The sequence below is a fragment of the Oncorhynchus tshawytscha genome, linkage group LG19 (genome assembly GCF_018296145.1).
Source record: "Oncorhynchus tshawytscha isolate Ot180627B linkage group LG19, Otsh_v2.0, whole genome shotgun sequence".
NCBI lineage: Eukaryota > Metazoa > Chordata > Actinopteri > Salmoniformes > Salmonidae > Oncorhynchus > Oncorhynchus tshawytscha.
In genome coordinates, this window is record NC_056447.1 from 28,059,771 (window position 1) to 28,083,993 (window position 24,223).

At 44.8% G+C, this 24,223-nt stretch overlaps 1 protein-coding gene across 2 annotated transcripts in view; it reads right to left on the minus strand.

Annotated features, from left to right (window-relative positions):
* The window catches only part of roraa (RAR-related orphan receptor A, paralog a), a 280,992-nt gene that overhangs the window by 65,879 nt on the left and 190,890 nt on the right, over positions 1 to 24,223 (minus strand). The window contains exon 1 of one of the 2 annotated variants that reach the window (XM_042301536.1): positions 13,053 to 13,232. The exons of the other annotated variant lie outside the window; for it this stretch is intronic. Within the exon in view, the coding sequence (XP_042157470.1) occupies positions 13,053 to 13,083 (31 nt within the window). The 5' untranslated portion in view covers positions 13,084 to 13,232. Of the gene's footprint in view, positions 1 to 13,052; positions 13,233 to 24,223 lie in introns of those variants that run through there. 2 annotated transcript variants of the gene reach the window in all.

Genomic DNA, 24,223 nt, shown 5'->3' on the forward strand with positions numbered 1-24,223 from the left:
ATGAAGACAAGCATTTCGCTACACCCACAATAACATCTGCTAAATATGTGTATGGGACCAACAGGATTTGATTTGATGTCACTCTTAGGTCAATTACAGCAGAGAACCCCTCTGCTTCCATCAGCCAACCCTTGACAGATATGGGTGAAACAGCCCACAAACAACAGTTTCTCTTCTAGCCTGCCACTTCACACTTACCTAGCGCACATACTGTATTTGATTACAGCTGAGAACTGAGCAGCTTGGTTTGTCAGAGAAAAGCAGTTCAACAGTGGGGTGAGGTGAGGGGACCTGATGGAGCTGGGGATAAGGTACAGTGCCTTCAGAAAGTATTCATACCCCTTGACTTATTCCATATTTTGTTGTGTTACAGCAAATTCAAAATTTATAAAATATATATTTTTAATTTCACCCATCTACACACGCAAATTTCTGGGGAAGGGTATAAAACAATTTCTAGTGTTTAACATTTCCAAGAGCACAGTGGTCTCCATCATTCGGAATTGGAAAAATATGGAACTACCCAGACTCTGCCTAGAGCTGGCCGTCCGACCAAACTGAGTAAGGGGCCACACAAGATGCAAGATGAACCTTGGTCAGGGAGGTGATAAAGAAGCCAATGACCACTCTGACAGAACTTCAGAGTTCCTTGGCTGAGATGGGAGAATGGTCTCTACAGCACTTCACCAATTTGGGCATTATGGGAGAGTGGCCAGACGGAAGCCACACCTGAGAAAAAGGCAGGACAGCACACCGGGAATTCACAAAAAGGCATGTGAAAGACTATAAGATCAATAGGCAAAAGAGTATGTGGTCTGACGAGAGAAAAATGTAACTCTGGCCTGAATTCAAAGCGCTATGTCTGGAGAAAACAAGGGACAGCTGATCACCCGTCTAACAACATCCCTGGTCCTGTGTGGCTCACTTGGTAGAGCATGGCACTTGCAACGCCAGGGTTGTGGGCTTGATTTTTATGGGGGACAAGTATGAAAAATGTATTCACTCACTACTCTAAGTCGCTCTGGATAAGAGTGTCTGCTAGATGACTAAAATGTAAAACTTGAAGCATGGTAGCAGCATCATGCTATGGGGATGCTTTTCAGGGACTGGGAGGCTGGAGGGATCAATGAATGGAGCCAAATAAAGACAAATCCTTGATGAGAACCTGCTTCAGAGTGCAAACAACCTTAGAAAGTAAATCTTTGTCCTATTCTAACAGGACAATGAGCCCAAGCACATAGCCAATGCAACCCTGGAATGGCTTCAGAACAAGAATGTGACAGTCCTTGAGTGGCCCAGACTTTAATCCCATAGAAAATCTGTTCACCAAAATACTCAAGGAAGAATGGGAGAAAATCCCTAAATCCTGATGTGCAAAGCTGATACAGACATACCCAAGAGGACTCAAAGATGTAGTTGCCGCCAAAGGTGCTTCTACTAAGTATTGACTCTGGGGTGTGAATACTTATGCAAATTTGATATTTATGTATTTCATATTGACTTCATTTGCAAAAAATTCTAAAAACAAATTTTCACTTTGTAATTATGGGGTATTGTGTGTAGATGGGTGAGAAACAAATGTATTTAATCCAGGTTGAATTCAGTCTGTAAAACAACAAAATGTAGAATAAATCATATGAATACTTTCTGAAGGCACTGTATCTGACATGGAGGAAGAGAGACTAGAGAGGTTTGTCTCTGGCCTTTTTTAATGGGTTTATTTACTGCAGCATTGGAGAGGAGCACAAAGGTAGCTAGCAGGGGAAACAGCTGAACAGTGCAGGAGGCTCTGGGGAGGGATGTATTAACTCTATCTCTCGAGTTCCTCACCTACACATCTCTATACCCCCATCTCTCCATCTCCCTCCCCCTTCTCTCTCAAAGCAACCCCGGTGCCAACACCTCTCTCCTTATGTGTCTTTATTCCTCAGCATTTGAGTCAGACAAAACGCAAAATCAATAATGCTTTTTCTTCCCCATTTCCTCTTTGATGCAACTTCAAAAGGCCAGTGGACAGCCCTCTAGAGATCTGTGGAGAAAAAAAGGCAATGCTACAAGACACGCACAGAATAAAAGTACTCAGAAAACCATTCCTCTCTTCAATCTGTTAAATCGCTCTTAACTTCTTTGCCCCGGCAGGAGGAGCTTGGGAGGACACTGCAGGTGCAGGAGAGTGCCAGCAAAGAAGTCAGAGAAACACACCATGGATGTAATATCAGATCAATAACATACAGTATAGATCATAAAATGACTGTGTTGAAATTATATCCATTGTGAAAATGTATGCATATCATGGACATGGTGTGATTCACATCCAGACAACAGGTCAATGGATACTGAGACTACAGATAAACACTGATACTGCATACAGAGCTGTCTCTATCTAAAGGCCCTTTGAAGACTGACAGCAACAGATAATCCCCTTTCTGCTCTTAGTGCACAATCCACTGGCTACTCTCAATACACTCCTCTAATATCTCTCTCTCTCTCGCTCTCTCTCTAAGCTGAAAAACAAACATTCCTCTAAATGTATGTGTAAAATTATCTATTTCTGTACGTGAATGTTGAGGTGGAGTGATTGAGTGGTGCAGGACCAGGTGGACCTGTACTGAGTGTGTTATGAGGTGTGCGGAGGGAGGGAGTATTATAGGGTAGGCACTCCTAAATGCTATAGGACGGGAAGACACTTCAAATAATCCATATGTGTGTGCACTTAAATACAGAGTGAGAGTTAAAGCAGAAAATGACCTCTTACATTAGAGCTATCTGCTCAGCAGGGAACTGTAAAATCAGAAATGGGATAATATTGTAATACTACAGTATATCCTGAGTTATCGACTTCATGAGCCACTGTGTTTGTATGAGACCACACCTTGATTAAAAATAAGGCAGGAGAGTGTGATCTGATATAACCTCAAGTTAGTGAGTGAGTTAATCTGTCAGGAGTGTGAGGTGTGACTAGCATTGCCAATCTGTCAGGCATCCTCAAGTGCTAGAGTGGAGGGCATATCATGGCACAGTGTAGCCATAGCCACAGCCATAGCATACGGCAGGGTACAGGGTAGGAGTATAAGTTCTGGGTTCTGCCCTGTGTTAGGCTCAATCTCCTTCCTGCAGTCTCCTCTATCACTCCAAACTGCACGTCCCTGTCCTCAGAGTCTCTATGGTGCTAAATAAAAAATCCATGCTCTCAATGGGCAATCAATATCTCATTAACCAGTCCGTCCACACGCGGCCAGGCAGCCAGGATGTGCGTCGGTCAGTCGGTCGGTCTCACAGCGCGTTCCAGACAGCGGCACACCTCACACTCTTTAATAACCTGTGGAAATGTGACTCCACGCCCTCACCCAAGGCATTGTGCAGGAAGAGATCTGAGCATACATGGCTCCTAAACACACCAAATTTCTCTCTAAGAGACTGCTGTTAGCTTACTAACTACTCTTACATTGCCATTAGTAATAATGGATGGCTGGATGGGCTCTGAGAATACGAAGTCGAACTCAAAATATTTTTCATAAACACATAGGCGATTTAATATAATAACATTAAAACCAATGAGGTAAATTATACTATAAAAATACATTATACTATAAAAGGAGATTATGTTTTGAGAATTTTTAAAATTTTGATTACAACACATTTTTAGGATTATGTTAAAAAAATGATGATCAGTCTCTCTTGTCATGGTGAGACTATTCAGACAATATTATGTAAATGTTTGTTGATCTGATATGAATGAAAAACGGGACTTTGTAAGAAACATCATTCTTACCTGGTCACTCTTATTTTCAACCCTCACTTTTGGGCAAACATTTGCCTTCACGTTGATCTGTTTTGATTTTAGACTGGCTTTCTGTGTTCTCAGTCCCTAACTGGATAATAGCCAATCTTGTTAACCTCTGCTGTGATGCTGGAACCCTGCAGCACACAGCGGTAGTCCAGAGCACTTCACCCGCTTGCTGATAGGAAGAGACAAAGAGCACCAAAGCTACAGCAAATATTTACTGCCTTATTAACATGGAATTTATCTGTACGTTTTCTCCATCCCCTGAACAATGTTTACAGTCTAGTAGACACTCGTGGTAAATCACATAGTTATGCACTGTCTGTATGCAAAACAGAAGCTTCATATTCATATCTTGATGACAGGTTAATTATAATGTAGATGAAACACACTTTATTTTTTTCTGTCTTTTGGTACATCAAACGTCTTTCTTTAATTATGTAATTAATATTTTGAATTTTCATCTTAATTGTGCTGAGTAGGCTGGCTAATTTGCATGGGGTAATGAGAGGGATGTTTCCATTACAGGTAATTAGGTACTTGTGAGGCAGTGGTGTGGCTGTGCGACTGGAAAGAGAAAGAGAGAAAGAGAGAAAGAGAGAGAGAGAGAGAGAGAGAGAAAGAGAGAGAGAGCACATAGCTCTGTTGAAAAGTAGCGACATATAAAACACAATCTCTAGTAAAAATACATATCAATACACAACTCCTCTGGGTGAGTACATGCCAGCATGGCCTGGAAATATTTTCTCTATCTCAGATTGTTCTGGCAATTGTCACATAGAAACCTCATTAGGAGGAAGGATGTTTGATGTGCTTTTTACATTTGCAACACAAACCATTTAAAAAAAAAAAAAACCTCTATGAAAGTGTCCTTTACAAACCTCCTGTAAGACCCTATGATATGTGAACCGTACATGATACAGACAACATCTTGGTGTCATTAAACTAATAGTGTTCTCTAAAATATGGAGTATCGCTACATTGTGAAATAACATTTTACACATGAATGTATTCCACATTAAAAATATTAATATGAATATATCAAAAGTACCCTTTTCTATTTTGTTAATTTTTAGACATATTGTTTTAAACAATATACTCTATAAGTACATCACAATTTCAGAGTAGGCTCTCTGCATCTTTTAAAGTTATGATCAGTTTTATGAGCACCACCAACACAGTTTTTTATTCCATGTGTAACTCTGTGTTGTTGTATGTGTCGAATTGCTACGCTTTATCTTGGCCAGGTCGCAGTAGCAAATGAGAACTTGTTCTCAACTAGCCTACCTGGTTAAATAAAGGTGAAATAAATAAAAATAAATAAATAAAACAGTTCATAGGAAAATTGATTCAAAGGGAACTCCCTCTGCTGTTGATTTGCTGAATGTGCAATCTTACAGGAGGGCTGTGATTGGTTAATGATCTATGTATAAAATTTATAATTTCTTCAAACGTAGCAGAGAGGCCACTCTGGAAATGTGATGTGTTGAAGAGTATACTGTTCCAAACATCATGCCAAATGGAAAATCAAAAAGGGTATGAATGTCACAAATCCCGCCGAAGGTGGTTCCTCTTCCTGATCGGGCGGCACTCGGCGGGTGTCGTTGCCGGTCTACTAGCTGCCACCGGCCCCCTTTTCTGTTTCAGTTAGTTTTGTCTGATGTGTTACACCTGTTTCTTGTTTGGGTTTTGATTTGGGCTATTTAAACCAGGTATGCCCGCCTGCTTTTGTGCGGGCTTGTTTTTCTGTTCATGTGGTGTGTATTCTCATGGACTATTTTCTCCGGACTGTTTGGTCCTGCTTTTGGGCTGGTTTAAGTGATGCGCCTTAGTGTTTGGCGTTACCGTTACTTGTTGTTCTGGATTAAAAGATCACGATTGAACTACTTCTGCTCTCTGCGCCTGACTTCTCCACCCACTACTCCTAGAAGCCGTCACAGAAGCCCGCACCATTCCTATGGAGTCAGCAGGAGCAGCGACCCCCCCTCTTCCATCAATGGAGGAGCGCGTCCTCCATCATACGGCCATCCTCCATCGGATCGGTTCGGCGATGGACCAAATGATGGAGAGAATGGAGCGATGGGAGAGGAGTGATCTCCCGACTTCACCCCCAGCTCCTCCACTGACGATGCAACCCACTTCTCCTCCGGCGCCATCCGGTCACAGCGTGTTGCGTCTCGCGCCCCCGAGGGCGTACGATGGAGCGGCGGCTGGGTGCCAGGGGTTTTTGCTCCAGCTCGAGCTATACCTGGCTACCGTTCGTCCGACTCCCTCGGGTGATGAGAGTGTGAGCCTCCTCGTCTCCTGACGGGTAGAGCCCTGGAATAGGCCAACACAGTCTGGAACGGCCCAGACTCGGCTCGGGAACACTACCCGGAGTTCACCCGCCGTTTTCGGGCCGTGTTCGACCACCCTCCAGAGGGCCGAGCGGCGGGTGAACAACTGTTTCACCTCAGACAAGAGACGAGGAGCGCGCAGGACTTCACGTTGGAGTTCCGGACCTTGGCCGCTGGTGCGGAGTGGAATGACAGGGCCTTGATGGACCTCTACCGGTGCAGCCTCCTGGAGGACGTTCGCAGGGAGCTAGCTTGTCGGGACACCACACTCTCCCTCGACAAACTTATAGACTTGTCGATCCGGCTGGACAACCTGCTAGCTGCCCGCAGGCGTTCAGAAGGGGTCCTGTCAGTTCCACCTCCCAGCCCTCCTGCTCAAACTCCGATGGAGTTAGGGGGCGCTGCATCAAGGGGGACCGGAGGAGGAGGCTTCTCCTGCACCCACTGTGGTCGGAGAGGACACACTTCCGACCGGTGCTAGAGGAGCTCGTCTGGGAGTCGAGATGGCAGGCGGAACACTTCTCGGTCACCCCAGGTGACTCAACACCAAACTCACCCAGAGCTCCCTGTTGGTCAAATGTTTTTATTAATTTCTTTCCCTGTGTTTTCTCCCTCTCTCCAGCATAAGGCGCTAGTCGATTCAGGGGCAGCTGGGAGTATTGAGGATCGCGGACTCACCCGTAGGTTGGGAATTCCGTTGGTGCCGATAGATCCGCCCTTCCCCATGCACTCCTTAGACAGCCGACCGTTAGGGTCAGGGCTGGTCGGGGAGGCCACAGTTCCACTGGACATGGTAACGCAGGGGGATTATAGGAAGCGGATCAGTTTCTTCCTTATCGATTCACCTGCGTTTCCAGTGGTGCTGGGGGTTCCCTGGCTGGCCAGTCACAATCCCCGAATTTCCTGGAAACAGGGGGCTCTCCAGGGGTGGTCAGAGGAGTGTTCAGGTAGGTGTATAGGAGTTTCCATCGGTGCCACGTCGGTGGAGAGTCCAGACCAGGTTTCCACTGTGCGCATTCCCTCAGAATATGCCGATTTGGCTATCGCTTTTTGTAAGAAAAGGGCGACCAAATTACCACCCCATCGACGGGGGGATTGCGTGATAAACCTTCAGGAGAACGCTGCACTTCCCAGGAGTCACATGTACCCATTGTCACAGGAGGACGTTGGCTATGGAGACATATGTCACAGAATCTCCGAGACAGGGGTACATTCGGTCCTCCATGTCAACCGTCTCCTCAAGTTTCTTTTTTGTGAAAAAAATGAGGGAGGTCTGCATCCGTGCATTGATTATCGAGGTCTCAATTCTATCACAGTGGGGTTTAGTTATCTGCTACCTCTCATCGCTACGGCGGTGGAATCATTCCACGGAGTGTGTTTTTTCACAAAACTGGACCTCAGGAGTGTGTATAATCTGGTGCGTATTCGGGAGGGAGATGAGTGGAAAACAGCATTTAGTACCACATCTGGCCACTATGAGTACCTCTTCATACCGTATGGGTTAAAGAATGCTCCAGCCATCTTTCAATCCTTTGTAGATGAGATTCTCAGGGACCTGCATGGGCAGGGTGTGGTTGTGTATATTGATGACATCCTGATCTATTCCGCCATACGCGCCGCTCATGTCTCCCTGGTGCGCAAGGTACTTGGGCGACTGCTGGAGCATGACCTATACATCAAGGCTGAGAAATGTGTGTTCTCCAAACGAGCCGTTTCCTTCCTGGGTTATCGCATTTCCACCTGGGGGGTGGTGATGGAGTGTTACCGCGTTAACGCCGTGTGTAATTGGACAACTCCGACCACGGTAAAGGAGGTGCAGCGGTTTTTAGGGTTTGCCAATTACTACCGGAGGTTTATCCGGGGTTTTGGCCAGGTGGCAGCTCCTATTACCTCCCTGCTGAAGGGGGGGCCGGTGCGTTTACGGTGGTCTGCCGAGGCGGACGGAGCTTTCAACCGGTTGAAGGCGCTGTTTACTGACGCTCCCGTGTTGGCACATCCGGACCTCTCTTTGGCGTTCATAGTGGAGGTGGACGCGTCCGAGGCTGGGTTTGGAGCCGTGCTATCACAGCGCTCGGACACGCCACCAAAGCTCCGCCCCTGAGCGAAACTATGATGTGGGGGACCGGGAGTTGTTGGCTGTGGTGAAAGCCCTGAAGGTGTGGAGACACTGGCTTGAGGGCGCTAAGCACCCTTCCTCATCTGGACTGACCACCGCAATCTGGAGTATATCCGGGCGGCGAGGAGACTGAATACTCGTCAGGCTAGGTGGGCCATGTCCTTTACCAGATTCAGATTCACAATCTCTTATAGACCAGGATCCCTCAACACTAAGGCCGACACGCTGTCCCGTCTCTATGACACTGAGGACCGGTCCATCAATCCTACTCCCATCCTTCCAGCCTCTAGGCTGGTGGCACCGGTGGTATGGGAGGTGGACACGGACATCGAGCAGGCGTTACGCTTGGAACCTGCGCTTTCACAGTGTCCTACCAGTCTTAGGTATGTGCCGCTTGGTGTCCGTGATCAATTGATTTGGTGGGCCCACACACTACCCTCTTCAGGTCATCCAGGTATTGCGAGGATAGTGTGGGGTCTTAGGGGGAAGTACTGGTGGCCTACCTTAGCTAAGGACGTGAGGCTCTATGTATCCTCCTGTTCGGTGTGCGCTCAGAGTAATGCTCCTAGGCACCTGCCTAGAGGGAAGCTACAGCCCCTCCCTGTTCCACAACGGCCCTGGTCTCATCTGTCGGTGGACTTCCTTACCGATCTTTCCCCCGTCTCAGGGGAACACTATGATCCTGGTCGTTGTAGACCGGTTTTCTAAGTCCTGCTGTCTCCTCCCGTTGCCTGGTCTCCCTACGGCCCTACAGACTGTGGAGGCCCTATTTACCCACGTCTTCCGGCACTACGGGGTGCCGGAGGACATAGTTTCTGATTGAAGTCCCCAGTTCACGTCCCGAGTTTGGAGGGCGTTTACGGAGCGTCTGGGGGTCTCGGTCAGCCTGACCTCTGGTTACCACCCCGAGAATAATGGGCAGGTGGAGAGAGTTAACCAGGAGGTGGGTCGTATTGCCAGGACCGGCCAGGAGAATGGGCGGGGTACGTCCCAAGGGCGGAGGTGGCACAGAACTCACTCCGCCACTCCTCCACGAACATGTCACCATTCCAATGCGTGCTGGGCTACCAGCCGGTCCTGGCTCCATGGCATCAGAGTCAGACCGAAGCTCCTGCGGTGGAGGAGTGGGTGCAGCGCTTTAGGGAGACCTGGATGGCAGTCCAGGAATCTCTCAAGCAAGCTGGTGGATGGCAGAAGAAGAGCGCTGACCACCACTGCAGTGAGGCCCCTGTGTTCGCACCAGGGGATAGGGTCTGGCTCTCGACCCGAAACGTGCCCCTCCGCCTGCCCTGCCAGAAGCTGGGGCCGCAGTGTGTGGGGCCATTTAAAGTCCTGAGGATAAACGAGGTGTGTTATAGATTACAACTCCCTTCTTACTATCGTATTAACCCCCTCGTTTCATGTGTCTCTCCTCAGGCCGGTGGTAGCTGGTTCCCTACAAGAAGGTGAGGTGCCGGAGGTCCCTCCGCCCCCTCTGGACATCGAGGGGTCCCCGGCGTACACGGTACAAGCTTTTCAGGCCCCCCCGGGTGAGGGGCCTGCAGTACCTCGTGGACTGGGAGGGGTACGGTCCGGAGGAGAGGTGCTGGGTACTAGTGGGGGACATTCTGGATCCATCACTACTAAGGGATTTCCATCGCCTCCATCCGGATCACCCTGCGCCCCACCCTCCGGGTCGCCCTCGAGGCCAGGGTCGGCGCGCTGTAGGGGCCGCGCGTCAGGAGGGGGGTACTGTCCCGAAGGTGGTTCCTCTTCCTGTTCGGGCAGCGCTCGGCGGTCGTCGTTGCCGGTCTACTAGCTGCCACTGATCCCCTTTTCTGTTTCAGTTAGTTTTGTCTGATGTGTTACACCTGTTTCTTGTTTGGGTTTTGATTTGGGCTATTTAAACCAGGTATGCCCGCCTGCTTTGTGCGGGCTTGTTTTTCTGTTCATGTGGTGTGTATTCTCGTGGACTATTTTCTCCGGACTGTTTGGTCCTGCTTTTGGGCTGGTTTAAGTGATGCGCCTTAGTGTTTTGTTGTTGTTACTTGTTGTTCTGGATTAAAAGATCACGATTGAACTACCTCTGCTCTCTGCGCCTGACTTCTCCACCCACTACTCCTAGAAGCCGTGACAATAACGGATATGAAATCATATTTTTTATTCTTTCAAATGTATTTCAGAATATAGACACTCCAAAGTATAAAGCGTATAATGACACCAAGATGTTGTCTGTACCATATTGTTAGGGTCTTACAGGAGGCATGTATAGGTCTAAAAAGGGCCTAACATTACCACTTTCATCATGATGTAACAATCAAATAAGTATCTATTTGGAAAGGCTTCAAATCCTCAAAAACCTATTCCAGCTCATTGATGTATTGTGATAAGATTTAACTGAATAATGACACTATTGGTTAAAGGATCCAATGCAGACCTGCCCTTACACAGTAATTAATACATCTTGATTCAATGCAGACCTACCCTTACACAGTAATTAATACATCTTGATTCAATGCAGACCTACCCTTACACTGTAATGAATACATCTTGATTCAAGGTAGACCTACCCTTGTACAGAAATAAATACATATTGATTGAATGCAGACCTACCCTTACACAGTAATAAATACATCTCGATTGAATGCAGATCTACCCTTAAACAGTAATAAATAGATATTGATTGAATGCAGACCTACCCTATATAGTAATAAATACACATTGATTGAATGCAGACCTAACATTAAACAGTAATAAATAGATATTGATTGAATGCAGATCTTGTAATTCAATTGATTGAATGCAGACCTACCCTTAAACAGTAATAAATAGATATTGATTGAATGCAGACCTACCCTTAAACAGTAATAAATAGATCTTGATTGAATGCAGACCTACCCTTAAACAGTAATAAATAGATCTTGATTGAATGCAGACCTACCCTTAAACAGTAATAAATAGATCTTGATTGAATGCAGACCTACCCTTACACAGTAATAAATACATCTCGATTGAATGCAGATCTACCCTTAAACAGTAATAAATAGATATTGATTGAATGCAGACCTACCCTATATAGTAATAAATACACATTGATTGAATGCAGACCTACCCTTAAACAGTAATAAATAGATATTGATTGAATGCAGACCTACCCTTAAACAGTAATAAATAGATCTTGATTGAATGCAGACCTACCCTTAAACAGTAATAAATAGATCTTGATTGAATGCAGACCTACCCTTAAACAGTAATAAACACATCTTGAAAAATAACGGAAATTGCATCTGGAATAAAAACTGGAAAGGGTAAAAAATGTATTTGATTTTGCATAGCTGCACCAATAAATAAATATATTTCTACATTTTCCATATTCAAAATAAGTCTATATAAAAGGGTATTGGGTTAGAGGGCTGATCTTTCAAATCTGCCTCAGTGTCACAAAATGTCAATCTCCCACAATTTCACACATCTCTGTCAACTACGTAATCTCACTCTATCACAGGAATTTCACACATTGTGATCAAGTGCGCGGTCAAACCTTCACACAACTGTCCCTCTCGGGAAAGAGAGGTCAAGATCATATTCTCAGAATTGTCAAGTCTCAGTGTAATAAATTTTTTTTAAAAGAATGTAGTGGAAATGTTTTCACACAATATATGTATTAGAAATGCAGTGATTGGTGAGGATGTACTGTAGCTTCTAACACACAATGACAGCTGCCTGAGCTTCACAGTGACTCTTTTCTGTGTGTTTGTGTGTATGTGTAAGAGCACGTAATGCTTGGGTATGCATATGTGTATATGCAAGAATGTGTGCGTGTGTGTGTGTGTGTGTGTGTGTGTGTGTGTGTGTGTGTGTGTGTGTGTGTGTGTGTGTGTGTGTGTGTGTGTGTGTGTGTGTGTGTGTGTGTGTGTGTGTGTGTGTGAGAATGGATGTGAATGCATTGTTCGTGACCCACAAGGTGATGGTGTGTGTGCCTGCATGTGTATTTGTGCATGCATACATGAGTTTGTGTGTGTGTGACTGTATGATGGTGGGGGTGGGAGAACTGGGATTAAGCATGCAGGATCACGACACTGAGACTGGGAGGAGGACCCAGCCTTACTCCCATGGCCATGCTTGTATACCCAACTCCCAAAAAATAGGTCAGTGGAACACAAGAAACACAGCAGTATCAACTCAAAGAATCCTAGTCTGCCAGTTGTGCCAGCCAGTGCCTTGTCGCTCCGTCTGCAAGCCACGTTCAACACTACCAGTCTGCCATGCAACTCTCCCCTCCGAACAGACAAACACGTCCTCTGGAATGGAACAGAATTAATACCCAAGGATAAAGAACTGCTAAAGGGACCCCTGAACCCCCCTGAAACCCCCGTCCCGTCCATCCCCACCCCTCGTCCACCCCCCTATGTCTACCCTTCAAAACTTGGAATTGTCGCAAGAGCTGGAGGGCTGTATTTCTCATCAGAAAGAGATCAGTGCTATAGTATGACCACACTGACTCTAATTTATTAAACACACATCAGCACAGAGAAAGCACACATAACAGATACCATGAGAGTAACAGTCCTATCCACTTAAGAGAAACATCCCAACACACACGTCTTATCATCTGTTTTGAATTTCTAACTTGGTTTCCTCCCAGAATAGATTTTTTTCCCACAGCTTAATTCCCTGGTAATAAACACATTCTGAGGCAGTCTCTCTCTCTCTCTCTTTGCAGGAAACTGAAATGGAGAGTTGGCAGGCAGTGAATAGAGAGAAGCTTCACTTCCCTACTTGTTACTCTAGCTGCCTATTGCACCGTGGAAACAGCATGCATGCATTCTGCTCTTACCTTTCATAGCTGAAATCACAAAATACATCATTAAGCTCCGAGTCCATAAGAGAGCACTATCACCAGCGCAAAGCCCTCCACTGCTGTCTCAGCAGCAGCTGGCCAGCACAGCTCTGTCTCTCAGCCTCCGAGCATGAACACACGAGAATCCATGTGACTGTGACATCAGCACTCATGTCCGCCTGTTCCCACCCCCTGCCTTTGATTGGCAAAGCAGGCAGCCAGTGGGGGCGCTGAGAGCTCAGGCACTGTTTGCATTGCTAAGGCTTGTCTGAGGGCTCGCTAGACACAGCACACTTTCACTATCTTGTCTGGCTTATCGTTTAGTGCCAGGATAAAGTCATAACAATTTCTCTGCCAGAAACAAAAATTCCATTCCCTTTCTTGCTTTCATAATGTAAGGAAAATAGGAAAACTAAGGAAAGAGAAGAAAAAAGTTCAAGAGAGACTCGAATAGAGAAAAAAGGGAAGATAAAATAAGTAGACGAATACATTCAATGAGAATGAGGGAAGGAGATAATATAGAAAACAGAGAGCAAAAGGGAGATAATCTAGAGAGGCCTCTCTTCATCTTCTCTAGATGGTACTACTCATTCTGCCTCCAGATGTCTACCTGCAGAGCAGAGGGGGGGCCTTACAGAGCCCAGACGGACGAGTGGAGGACGGATGAGTGGAGGTTCAGCCCATCCCCTGACCTCTCCACAGGACTCACACACCTCTCACCTCCTCTCCCCCTCTCCCACGGCTCACACACGCAAGCTCTGGCAGGTGAGAAAGGGGAGATAGTGACGAAAGGGTTTGGCTGATCCCCTCCACCCCACAGTGACTAGGGGATGAGTTTCTCTCTATTGTTTTCTCTCACCCTCTCCCTCTCACCCTCTCTCACCCTCTCTCTCTCTTGCCCTCTCTCTCTCGCTCCTCTGATAATCTGTTCCGACCCCTTACCAGCTGGCACTATCTGACACAATATTCTGTTCATAGTGCCATCCGGCTCTGGCCAATAACCGGGTTCATTTTGAATTTCCATATCATCCCTTCTCAAGAAATATTCAAAATACTTCAATGCATTATTTAGACATCTTTCATGCTAATAGTTTGGACTGGCAGTTTTACCAAATTAATTTGCAATGTTTGACATGCCCAGTTATTATTTGGCAAACATACCTCTAATGTTCCATGTGTATATGTCTACAGCCAACTTGTCCTATTGGTACTGCTGCAGGAAGGGTATACTGTGTATACAGTAGGGATCACGACCTATGATACATCAAGTATGCATATGAACCTCCTGCCCATGACGCCATAAATCTAGCAAATGAACGTGTTTCATTACGACCTCTACATGATCCATTAGAGAAACTATAAACACATTAGCTCCTATTATGTCAACACGGGTCTGTCACTGCACACAATCTAATGAACAAAATATAATTCAGCTGTAGATATCATCAAATGAAGCGTGTCATGGTTACAAACGAGTGAACGTGATGAGGTGGTAAACACATTTACTTCCCCCGTCACACTGAAACCTAGTGTCTCTCAGGTTGGATAACCACAATACCCTGTGTTGCTCTCTATATAAGTCTGTCTGCTGGCCCATGCAGAGCCAGGTTAAACTGTCACTTTCAGCACAGAAAACACTGTGGTGTGGTTGCCTTGGCTGTGTGCTACTAGTTGCTACAGTATTATTTTAGTATTACTAAAATCAGGAGCCATCTCACTGCTGTTGTTGTGAGGTCCTTGTTTATAAAACAGCATGGCTTTGGCCCCTGGGTGGCCAGGCCCCACTGTGACCTCACATACACTCTCTCTTGGCTGCACTCTGCTCTGCACTTTCTTCCCAGACTTTCAGATGACTGCAGATAATAACAGTTTAGTCTAAAGGCTGCTTATCTCTGAGGAAAGGAACATCTACACTACACTACACTGTCTGTGTGTGAAAGAGAGAGTGGGAAGGATAGAGTCGAGTTTGTTTGTGTGCATTGTGTCTGTATGTTTACTGTACGTGAATCTGTATGACTTTTGTAAAACCTTGGTTGAGGACAATGTGTGAAAGCACCCACCGGGCATTATTGACACAATAAGGATCAGACAAGCTAAATGCCTTCTATGCTCTCTTCAAGGCAAGCAACACTGAACCATGCATGAGAGCACGAGCTGTTTCAGATGACTGTGTGGTCACTCTCTCCGTACCCGATGTGAGTAAGACCTTTAAACAGGTTAACATTCAGACTGATTACCAAGTTGGCAAGTGTGTTCACAGACATTTTCAACCTCTCCCTGACCAAGCTTGTAATATCTACATGTTTCAAGCAGACCAACATAGTCCCTGTGCCCAAGAATGCCAATGTAACCTGCCGGGGTGGCAGGGTAGCCTAGTGGTAGGAGCGTAGGACTAGTAACCAAAAGGTTGCAAGTTCAAATCCCCGAGCTGACAAGGTACAAATCTGTCTTTCTGCCACTGAACAGGCAGTTATCCCACTGTACCTAGGCTGTCATTGAAAATGAGAATTTGTTCTTAACTGACTTGCCTAGTTAAATAAAATGACTATTGCTCTGTAGCACTCACATTTGTAGCCATGAAATGCTTTAAATGGCTGGTCATGGCTCACATCAACACCATCATCCCATCCCTGGAGGCATACCACCTCAACAGATGTATGTAATGTGTAATCTCTATTGCACACCACACTGCCCTCTCCCACCTGGACAAGAGGAACACCTATGTGAGAATGCTGTGCATTGACTTTAGCTTAGCATTTAACACCACAGTGCCCTCCAAGCTCATCACTTAGTTAAGGACCCTGGAACTGAACTTCTCTCTCCACAATTGGATTTGGGACTTCCTGATGGGCCGCCCCCAGGTGGCGAGGGTAGGCAAAAACCCATCCGCCTTTGCTGGCCTTCCACATGGGGGCCCCTCAGGGGTGCATGCTTAGTCCTTTCCTGTAGTTCACCCACACAACATTGTGGCCGTGCACGACTACAACACCATCATTAAGTTTGCTGACGACACCACGGTGGTAGGCCTGATCAACATCGACGATAAGACCCTATTTGGCTGTAATATTATCACCTCTCGAAGAGCATACTCACAACTACAAATGTCTGATTATTCCATGCAAAATAATTGAGCACATTTGCACAGTGGCAGCAGGTAGCCTAGTGGTTAGATCCCTGAGCTGACAAGGTAAAAATCTGTCATTCTGAGCAAGGCAGCTAACTCACACCTCCCTGGGTGCCGTGGATGTCAATTATGGCAGCACCCTGCACCTCTCTGATTCAGAGGGGTTGGGTTAAATGTGGAAGATTCAGTTACACAACTGACAAGGTATTGCATTTAGCTCTATCATCAGAGTTATACAGCAAATAACTGCATGCTTTCAGGAGCCGTAGATATCAATTGATCGTGTCCTGTAATTCCAGATTTGTGAAGGTGCCACCAGATGAAGATCATCAAAGGTAAATTGTTAATGCTATTTCTGACTTTCGTGACACTCTCCTTGGCTGGTAAATGGCTGTATGGGTTTCTGTGGCTAGGTGCTGACCTAACATAATCGCAAAGTGTGCTTTCTCCGTAAAGCAATTTTGAGATCTGACACAGTGGTTGCATTAAGGAGAAGTTTATCTTTATTCGTATGTTTAACACTTGTATCATTTATCAATGTTTATGATGAGTATTTCTGTAATTTGATGTGGCTCTCTGCACTTTCACCGGATGTTTGTTTGAGACAATGCCTTTCTGAACTTAGCGAGCGAATGTAAACTGCGATTTTTGGATATAAATATGAACGTTATCGAACAAAACATACATGTATTGTGTAAAATGAAGTCCTATGAGTGCCATCTGATGAAGATCATAAAAGTTTAGTGATTAATTTAATCGCTATGTCTGACTTTTGAGCCCTCTCCTTGGCTGGAATGGTGGTGGCATGGTTTTCTGTGACTAGGTGCTGACCTAACATAATCACATGGTGTGCTTTCGCAGTAAAGCCTTTTTGAAATCGGACACTGTGGTTGGATTTACAAGAAGTTTACCTTTAAAATGGTGGATAATACTTGTATGTTTGAGGAATTTAAATTATGGGATTTCTGTTGCTTTGAATTTGGCGCCCTGCAATTTCACTGGCTGTTGTCGAGGTGGGATGCTAGCGTAGCGGAGCAGGTCGAGAGCTTCAAGTTCCTCGGTGTCCACATCACTAAGGATCTATCATGGTCCACCAACACAGTCTTGAAGAGGGCAGGACAACGCCTCTTCCTTCTCAGGAGGCAGAAAAGATTTGTCATTGGCCCTCGGATCCTCAAAAAGTTATACAGTTGTACCATTAAGAGCACCTTGACTGGCTGCATTACTGCCTTGTATGGCAACTGCTTGGCATCTGACCGCAAGGCGCTGCAGAGTGTAGTGTGTACAGCCAAGTACATCACTGGAGTTCAGCTCCCTGCCATCCAGGAACACTACACCAGGCAGTGTCAGGGGAAGGCCCTAAAAATTGTCAGACTCCAACCACCCAAGTCTTAGACTGTTCTCTCTGCTACCTCACAGCAAGTGACACCGATGCACCAAGTATGGAACCAACAGGACCCTGACTAGATTCTACCCCCAAGCCATAAAACTGTGAAGCATTTTTTTATTATTTTGGCTCTATACTCTGTATGTAGCACATGGGGATGTGTGAAACTTTCTCTCAGCCTTAAGTGTCCCGCTTGTGTCGCCTCATTAGCTACCTATTGAGGTGGCACGATCGGCTAAGACACTTGAGGAGGGCGGTCACGTGTGTTTGCGAGGCAGAGGTCCAGAGTTTGCGCAAGGTATGGGCTGAATCGTGAGAAAGTGGTATTCGCTAAGCAAGCAGAGTGACATCCTTTACAGTGGTGCCTAGTGACTCAGATCTACAGTTGTGCTCAGCTCAATGCCGGTGTCGCTGTTGAGTAAATTTGAGAGGTGAATGTAACACATGGGGATGTGTGAAACCTACTCCTCTGTGTCCTGCTTGCATTGCCTCATTAGCTACTAAGCTGTGTGACATACTGTACATTAATGTGGATTCTACCATAATTACGGGTAATCCTGAATGAATCGCGAATAATGATGAGTGAGAAAGTTAGACGCACAAATATCATAATCCCAAGACATGCTAACCTCTTACCATTACAATAACAGGGGAGGTTAGCATTTGGAGGGGAGGTATGATATTTTTGCGTTTAACTTTCTTACTCATCCTTATTAACGATTCACTCAGGATTATCTGTAATCATGGTAGCATCTACATTCATGTAGAAGTGTTTAGAAACATTCTATTCTTATTTACAATAAAAGTGACTCCAAAATGACGCAATACATTATTTACCATTCATTTCTATTGGGCACAAAATTCTGAAACACAACCAAAACAAACAGAAAATGCATCCAATAAATGTTTAGAGTCATAAGCTTGATGTAGTCATTGTGTGCTGTGAATTTGAGATCAAATACTTAACTTTTTATTGCTTTAATACACATACGTATAAGTGAATTTGTACCAAAACTTTTGCGCCCGTAAAATGGGGGAGGGACTATGTACAAAAGTGTTGTAATTTCTAAACGGTCCACCCGATATGGATACAAATACCCTCATTGTCAATGTTTGATTTCAAATTCAAACTGTTGAAGTATAGAGCCAAAAGAAGACACCATGTTTCACTGTCCCAATAATTACGGAGGGCACTGTAGTTAGTCTGGGTAGCTATGTGGTTAACTATTTAACTATCTGCATTGACCCTTTTTGCACAAACCTTTTTTACTCATCACGTACACTGCTGCTACTGTTTACTATCTATACTGTTGCCTCGTGACTTTATTCCCAGTTATGTGTGCATATCTACCTAAATTATCTTGTACTCCTGCACATCAACTCTGTACTGGTAGCCCGTGAATATAGTTAGTTAGTGAATATAGCTAGTTATTCTTACTACTTTTCTATTACTTCTCTAATTTCCTTCTCTCTGCATTGTTGGTAAAGGCCCGTAATCAGAATTTCACTGTTAGTCTACACCTGTTGTTTACAAAGCATGTAACACATACTATTCTATTTGATTTGACTGTCAAAGCATACGAGCCACAATGCATCCTGAGAGTGTCACATTATACTGTAATAATCTGTCTCAATGCAGGTTTTCATCTGGATAAAGCTTCTGCATTCTAGGCACAGTGAGAAGAGCAGACATACTGGACCAGCTGACTTACAGCTACAAGTCAGGAAATACCTGGTGTTTCTGAGGACAGCTGCTGCCAGAAATGCCACTTCCTCTGTATGCACAATGATGGAACGCTCCCCTGACTACAGCCCATTCACAATGACATTATGCCAATACTGAGGTGTTGCTGAACTCATTACCACATTGCTTAAATCACAAAACAACTGACAGTTAATGTCTTTATATGAATGTGGTGATGTAATGTAAGATCAATGATGTCTGTAATCCATGAACTATGCAATGGTACACTGATGTCATTGGTTTACCTTGTCTTTTGTGTGTTATACCACCTCTTCACGTTATGACATTGAATATCCTCCACGGTTATAGTCAATAAATATCCCAGGTGATGTGACTCTTTGATCTCTATTCAGTTCCATCTGGAGATGGACTAGTACCCATCATTTCTTGTTTACTGAACCTATCCCAAATCAGAGGGGTAAAAATTAGCAATGACTCCTTGATGTGTGTGCAGAGCCAGTGTCCGTTTTTCCACAGATAACCAGCTCTAGATGCAGTCAAGAGCTGACCTGGGCTGAGCCGGACTGCAGTGGGTCCACACTCACTGCCTCTCTGCATAAACACCGGCCCAGTCAAGTGTCTTGCGCTCCTCTGTGATTAATTCTAGCAAATGTATTTATTGTAAACAAGCCCTGTGGGATGGAATTCAATTGAGAGGAGACTCGGAGCCTCCACTGGTGCCCTGGAGGAGAGGACAAGAGCCGATAATGGCCTCATTAGCAGTCTGTCAGTAGCCATCCCACATCCCACGCCTTCCCTCACTGCCTGGCTGGGCTGGCTGACTTGGGACGCAGCTGACCCATGTTAACTACAACAGTACCACGCCACTGCCCTAACCCTCCACACCACAGAGCATAGAGAGCATAGGGACTAAGTGCTCATCATCCTCTGTCTCCCAGGATTACAACACATATCAGAGATACAGATACAACGAGGAATGGTGAATAATCCATACAGCGACATGGACGATGTGGAGGGGAATGTGTATGTGTGTATTGCCAGCCCCCAGCTGAAGTGGAATTAACAAGATCCAACAAACACCCAATGAAAACAATACAGATCAATTTAATATAAATTCCTAGCAGTGGAGGGCATAATATCAAACCATAACAGCACCGACCCATACGAGACAATCATAAACCAATTTAGAGCCATTTCAGGCAATTTCCTGCGGCTTCCACTTGTGGGGAAGACTTCAATAAATCACACAGACAACAAAGGGAATATCTATTTCAGGGAAAATAGAAGACTATTGGGGTTCTTTCAGTGGGGTGGGAGCAGAGCATTTAAAGAGGGGTTTGGAGAGTTTAGAAACATACATCTACGCCGCCATGCCTGTGGAGGAGTGTCATGGTATAATGTATACCTAGAGAAAATGCTGTGGAAACATTATTGGTAATGGACTTTCCATTGAGCATGGTGGGCTGTGCGGTGTGGACTGAGTCAGGTGGCTGTAGAGGAGAGTGGTGGTGGTGGTGGACTGCTGACTGACTGACTGACTGACTCACAGTGACAGTGTGATCAGTGGACTCTCCATTAGTGACTGTACAATGCTCTCCATATGAGGAGCACCAGGCCAAGCCAGTATCAGCCACAGCCCAGCTCACAAACCCACCCCATATTTATAGAGCAGTAAGGCCACACAGACGAAAGACAAAAGCCTCAGTAAAATGACATGTAAGAGCTGGTCCACCATTACTACAACTGCAGGGGGAGGTGCATTAGGTTACGCCATAACTGACATTATAACTGTATACACATAGTCACTACAGTCTATTTACTATAATGTGGGCGAATAAAACAGCTACAACCTCTGGTACTAGGTCTACTAAGAATGTCTGCTAAATGACTCAAATGTAAATGACTCAAATGTAAAATGTACTATCACCATCATTTATAAAGTATAGCTACAAAATGCTATTTGGTCTCCATGCTCATCCAATCTCTGAGAACAATCATACATTCCATATATTTAAGACAATTACATGAATTTGATTTAGATTTTACAACACAAAGCTCTTATGTGTTAAATAAGGATGATAAGAGACGAGTTACGACATCTACCACAGAAGAGGGTTCAGTGGACTTGAAAAGATGTGCGTCATGATGGAAATAAACTATGGAAATGTCAAAAGACCAAGATTTTTAAAAAAAATGTTGTGCAGGGAAGTACATGTCTGCTCTAAATTAAATGAGGACCCTTCCAGGTATTAAAGAATACGGAGACATTTGGCAGTAAACAATTTGATAAGCAGTAAACTCCTCTAATTGAAAACATCCGATGCCCCCCAGCAGCTAGTTTGTAGTGGTTTGACGTTGTTGTTGTTGTCATCGCTCTGTTCAGTTTAATAGAACTGGGATGCCATAATGATCTCTTTGTCTTTGGGCATTTCTTATTTTGTAATATGAGTAATGTGAGAAGGAGACAAAATGTGTTTACAAGATGCAGAATAGGATCGGCTCCTCATTTGATCACGATGGGTCAAAACAATAACTAATCTCTGTGAAAGGTATTTGATTATGGATTACAAGGAGGTTGCTATTAGAATAGAAAAAGTAAATGTATCAGTAAATCAATTAAACAGAATTGTGCCCACTTCAGATGCACAGTAAATTCATGAAGATCATGACAAAAAGGAAAGAAAGCTGCCTTTGAGCTGTAGAAGCATATTCGATAGCACTGACAACACGTCCAACAAATATGAATACACATCAAATTGTACAATCATGTGTCCCGAGTCCCTTTTGCACAGAGCTGCCTGTGGGGATAGAGGGGGAAGCCATATTAGGCTTGACAGAGAGGCAGCATGAGAAGAGGGAGAAGGAGAGATTATAGGAGGCATTGCAGCCATGCAAGAGGCTTAGCCTGCCTAGGCGGGAGGCGGAACCCTGTGAATTCAAATGAACTGGCAAGACTCCCCAAAACCAGCCTTTCCATCTCCAGCAGGACAGAGTGGAAGGTGATTAGGCACTCTGCACCCCTCTGTAACTCTTCCACGACAAACCAAATAGGTCATTTTCCCTGTGATAATTATGTCCATAACCAGTCATGAGGGATTGGTAATGGACCTGCTTATTCTTCATGTGCTGCAGAGGTGCCGGCTAAGGCTGTCGTGGGGAAAAGCATGATTATGTTTATTTTGTTGTTGTTGAGGGGTGACTCTTGTAAGAGCAGCGGTGGCTGTTGTAAAGGCCAGCAGGGGAACTTGGCCTTTGCGGGGGAAGTTAACGAATTAACTTCATTATTGAGGCACATACCAGAGAGACCCCCTGGAGTGTGTGATGCATTACCTAGTGTCAAACCGACACACTCCCCCAACATCTCCAATGTAGAGCAACATCAACTCTGGGGGAGGTAGGCATGTAAACTAAAATAGTTAACCTTCTGACTTGAAGAGAAGAACAAAAAAAGTGCAACAAGGATGTTCACAGAAATGGTTTCTATATATTTCTGTTTCAAACAGAAATTCAATGAGCTCCTTAGTGAAGCAAAATGTGTATCCCTGCTTGTAAATTAGAAAGTGCACTAATGGTTTTCTGTCTTAATTCACCAAGCCCTTCTCTCTGGATACACAGCGATGAATAATGAGGGAAGCCTGCTCCTGTGACTGCTCTGTACAGAACACCTCTGACGAAAACTGTTTTAGCCTTAAAATAACAGTGTTCTGTGTTTATTTAAAAGAACTCTGCTCAAGCATGAAAGTAACTTCTCCAAAGTTCACAGCACTCTATAAAACCAGCGACCCACCAGAGGGACTAACTTTTAAGAAGGAGGGAGATCTTCAGGCTATGGATGAACACAGCACTTAGTCTTCCCCCTTCTGTTGGGCCTTGCTGGAGTTTCTCCATGGAGCACGGCGGATCTAGCAGTAGCACTTTAAGCCGGTGCGCTCTGAACACTTGTACTCTTGACTTATGAGGATGCCATGGGTGCGTTGGATTGATTCATCACAGGGTGTGCTCCTCTTGCACTCTTGCACATTAGTAATGTGGTCCGCAGAGGAGGAGGCCTGTCACTACTCTGTACCTGGACCCCACGAACAAGGTAGGTCAACAGGAGGCATCAGCGCACTGGCCCACTTTTAGTCTTTCACAGCACCTTTAAGTTTCCACGGGCTCCGCCAGCCCAGAGCATGGAGAGACAGACATGCTGAGCTGGGCCTGGGCTGTACATACAGGACAATCCACAGACATCAGGCTTGATATGAGCAATAGGTTATTTCTGAGTTATTTCTGAGTTAAATGTGTGATTTAACTTCTATCTTCATTTGTATCATATAATAATTGAAAGTTGGTCCAGCAACATAACAACAAAGGAATGAGTGTGCCTCAAAGAAGACATACTTGTAAGTGAGATATTGTGCCCTCCAAACCAACACAGGCCTGAGGGAATTTCATCAGAAGGCTGGGTAGTCTTCTGTAATATCAGCGTAACAAAATGTTATGAGCACCAAGCACATGATCATCTGTTCTTCTTCCATATAATATAGAGCCACTTTAAGTCAGTATAAGCTTTTGACCTGAATACTGCAGGTAATGCAAGTTAAACACCTACTTCTGTATTCATGTTTGTCATTTTACTAGTGAAGATTAGGTAAAAAAAAGGCTATTTGAAACCAAAACACAGGATTAAAGGATAATGCTGCTATGTGTCTTCTGAGTCGACCTTGATTCTGTAATCAAGCACTATACTGTAACAGCATGTTTCTCTCACTCTTATAGTCAATACACTTTCTGTACAGCTGCTCACTTAGACTTAATGGCAAACACTTGATAGTACAATTCTGGCTGAGGGAGAAAACTATTTTGACCAGATTTTCTTTTAATTTATTTTTATTTCACCTTTATTTAACCGGGTAGGCTAGTTGAGAACAAGTTCTCATTTACAACTGCGACCTGGCCAAGATAAAGCA